The sequence below is a fragment of the Condylura cristata genome, unplaced genomic scaffold (assembly GCF_000260355.1).
Source record: "Condylura cristata isolate star-nosed mole 26May11 unplaced genomic scaffold, ConCri1.0 scaffold00022, whole genome shotgun sequence".
In the NCBI taxonomy this organism is placed as follows: domain Eukaryota; kingdom Metazoa; phylum Chordata; class Mammalia; order Eulipotyphla; family Talpidae; genus Condylura; species Condylura cristata.
In genome coordinates, this window is record NW_004567123.1 from 32,120,729 (window position 1) to 32,122,804 (window position 2,076).

General features: G+C 64.3%; 1 protein-coding gene across 1 annotated transcript in view; it reads right to left on the reverse strand.

Annotated features, from left to right (window-relative positions):
- Positions 1-223: 223 nt before the first annotated feature.
- Positions 224-2,076, reverse strand: part of ATP9A (ATPase, class II, type 9A) — a 52,598-nt gene continuing 50,745 nt past the window's right edge. Inside the window, exons 24-25 of the mRNA XM_012728228.1 lie at positions 1,552-1,616; positions 224-611 (exon numbers count right to left, since the gene is read on the reverse strand). Of these exons, the coding sequence (XP_012583682.1) occupies positions 446-611; positions 1,552-1,616 (231 nt within the window). The 3' untranslated portion in view covers positions 224-445. The remainder of the gene's footprint in view (positions 612-1,551; positions 1,617-2,076) is intronic.

The window sequence follows — 2,076 nt, forward strand, 5'->3', positions numbered from 1 at the left end:
CACACACCACATACTACACACATCACACCCACACTATACACACATACACACTGCAGGCACACACTACACACACCATTGCACACACACCGCACCGCACACCCACATCATGCACACTGCAGACACACATCACACACACCACACGCCACTACGCACATACCCCACACACACCATATGTACGCACTGTGCGCACACATCACACGCTACACACTCGCACGCACATCATACACACACACCACAGAGCACACAGACACCCACACTCCGAGATGTGCAGACTGCACATTCCCAGAGGCAGGCACAGTGTGCGCAGCGAGCTGGCGGCGCATCTTGGCACCAGAGTTCCGGCCGTGAGCTGCGTGATGTTCAGCACCTTGCACGTGCCGCTGTGACCTTCTCAAGAAACAAATACAAACTCCTGAGTGAGAGCGTCGGTGCGAGTGTGTTCAAATCAGGAGGGGAGCACCTGTGTGACATAGCTGGGGGCGGGGGGGGCGCCCCGGCCGACCTTGAGGAGATCCTTGTAGAGCTCGGGGTACAGCATGGCCACTTCTGACTTGACATCTTTGTCCAGGACCAGAGAAAACACGGGGAACATGGTGTAGATGGTGGAGTATCTAGGAGGGAGCCGCACAGTGAGACCCCCGCGGGGCGAGCCGGCCCCCCCAGCCTTCTGAACCCGACTTCCGCCCAGCCAGCCGCACACCGCTAGCCAGCGCCCGGTGCCGCCAGGGCCGCGGCCGAGCCCCGGAGACGGGAGCGGGACGCGCACGAGGGCCCGAGAGGCCCGTCCTGGGGCTGCGCGCCAGCCAGTCAGGAGCGGCCGGAGGACTCCGCTGGGCAGCGCTGACCGGCGGGGGAGGGGCAGCAGGGAGGGAGGACGTCGCGGGGCCACTTTGGGGGGGCCACGGGCCCAGGGCGGCCGCGCCGAACACGGCGGCTACCGCCAGCGCCAAGGCCCGGGTGGGAGCATGTCCGAGAGCGTCACGGAGCGACCGAGTGGGAAAAGTCGGAGCCCGGCGAGAGCCAGCGATGCGGCTTTACTCTGCGCCGTCCAGACCCAACAAGGCGCAGTGTGCTCTCCCGGCCACGCACGGGCAGAATCCCAGGCCCACCCCAGGCTGAACTGACGGAGGGGGCCCCGCGCCCCGCACACACCCCAGCAGGGCACCCCGGGCCGGCTCCATCAGGGCATTTGGTACCAAACCCATCTCCGCAGCCATTCAAGGACCCAGCACCTGCTTTCCAAAGTGTGAAGGCCCTGGACGGCGGGTCTGAGGGCCGCAAATGTCCGTGCCGGTGGCCAGGCAGCCGTGGGCAGCTCGCTCCCCGCCAGGGACTGAGCGCCAAGCGCTGCGAGCAGCCAGGCCGGCCCCACTGCCCCTCTGGCCACGAGCTTGCAGCCCCGAGCCTCATCACCAAGGACGTGGTAAAGGGCGTCGCTGGACCCGCCGTGCCAGGGGCCAGAGACAACTGGCCCGAAGAACTTCACCCACAGCCCTCCCCCTCCCGGGCTTCCCCCCGAAAACCAGCAGAGCCTTGCCCGCACCCGCTTACCCGATGATGAGGAATCCTTGATAGAGGGGAACGGAGGCGAAGTAGAACACGGAGGAGAAGACCGCCTGTGCCGGGGAGAAAGGACGTCACCGAAACTCAGGACAGAGCCCTATGTTTCGATAATGAGCAGCACCCCCACAACTTCGGGGTGCCTACTTCCAGCTATTAGTTCAGTCGGCCCTGGGTAGGTACTGATGCCATGGTCCCCACTTTCAAGTGCACAGAAGGAGGCACAGAGGTCTGGTGACTTGCCACGACCACAAAGCTCACAGCAACAGACCAGGAGTCACCCCTGGGAGCCAGCAGACCCCATTCTCCACCCGGGTGTGAGCGGCCTCGAGTTGTCCCCAGTGTTCCAGAAACACTGTATAGGGTCTCTGTGCCCCTCCAGTCCTGGGGTCACCAAGCACGAAAGTGGCCTGGCGGACCCAACCCAGCCAGAGCCAGCCACACCCTAGGCCAGAAGTCACTGCCTTAGCATTGGCCTGAGCATGGGGACAGGCCAGGGGCTCGCTGGACACTGGC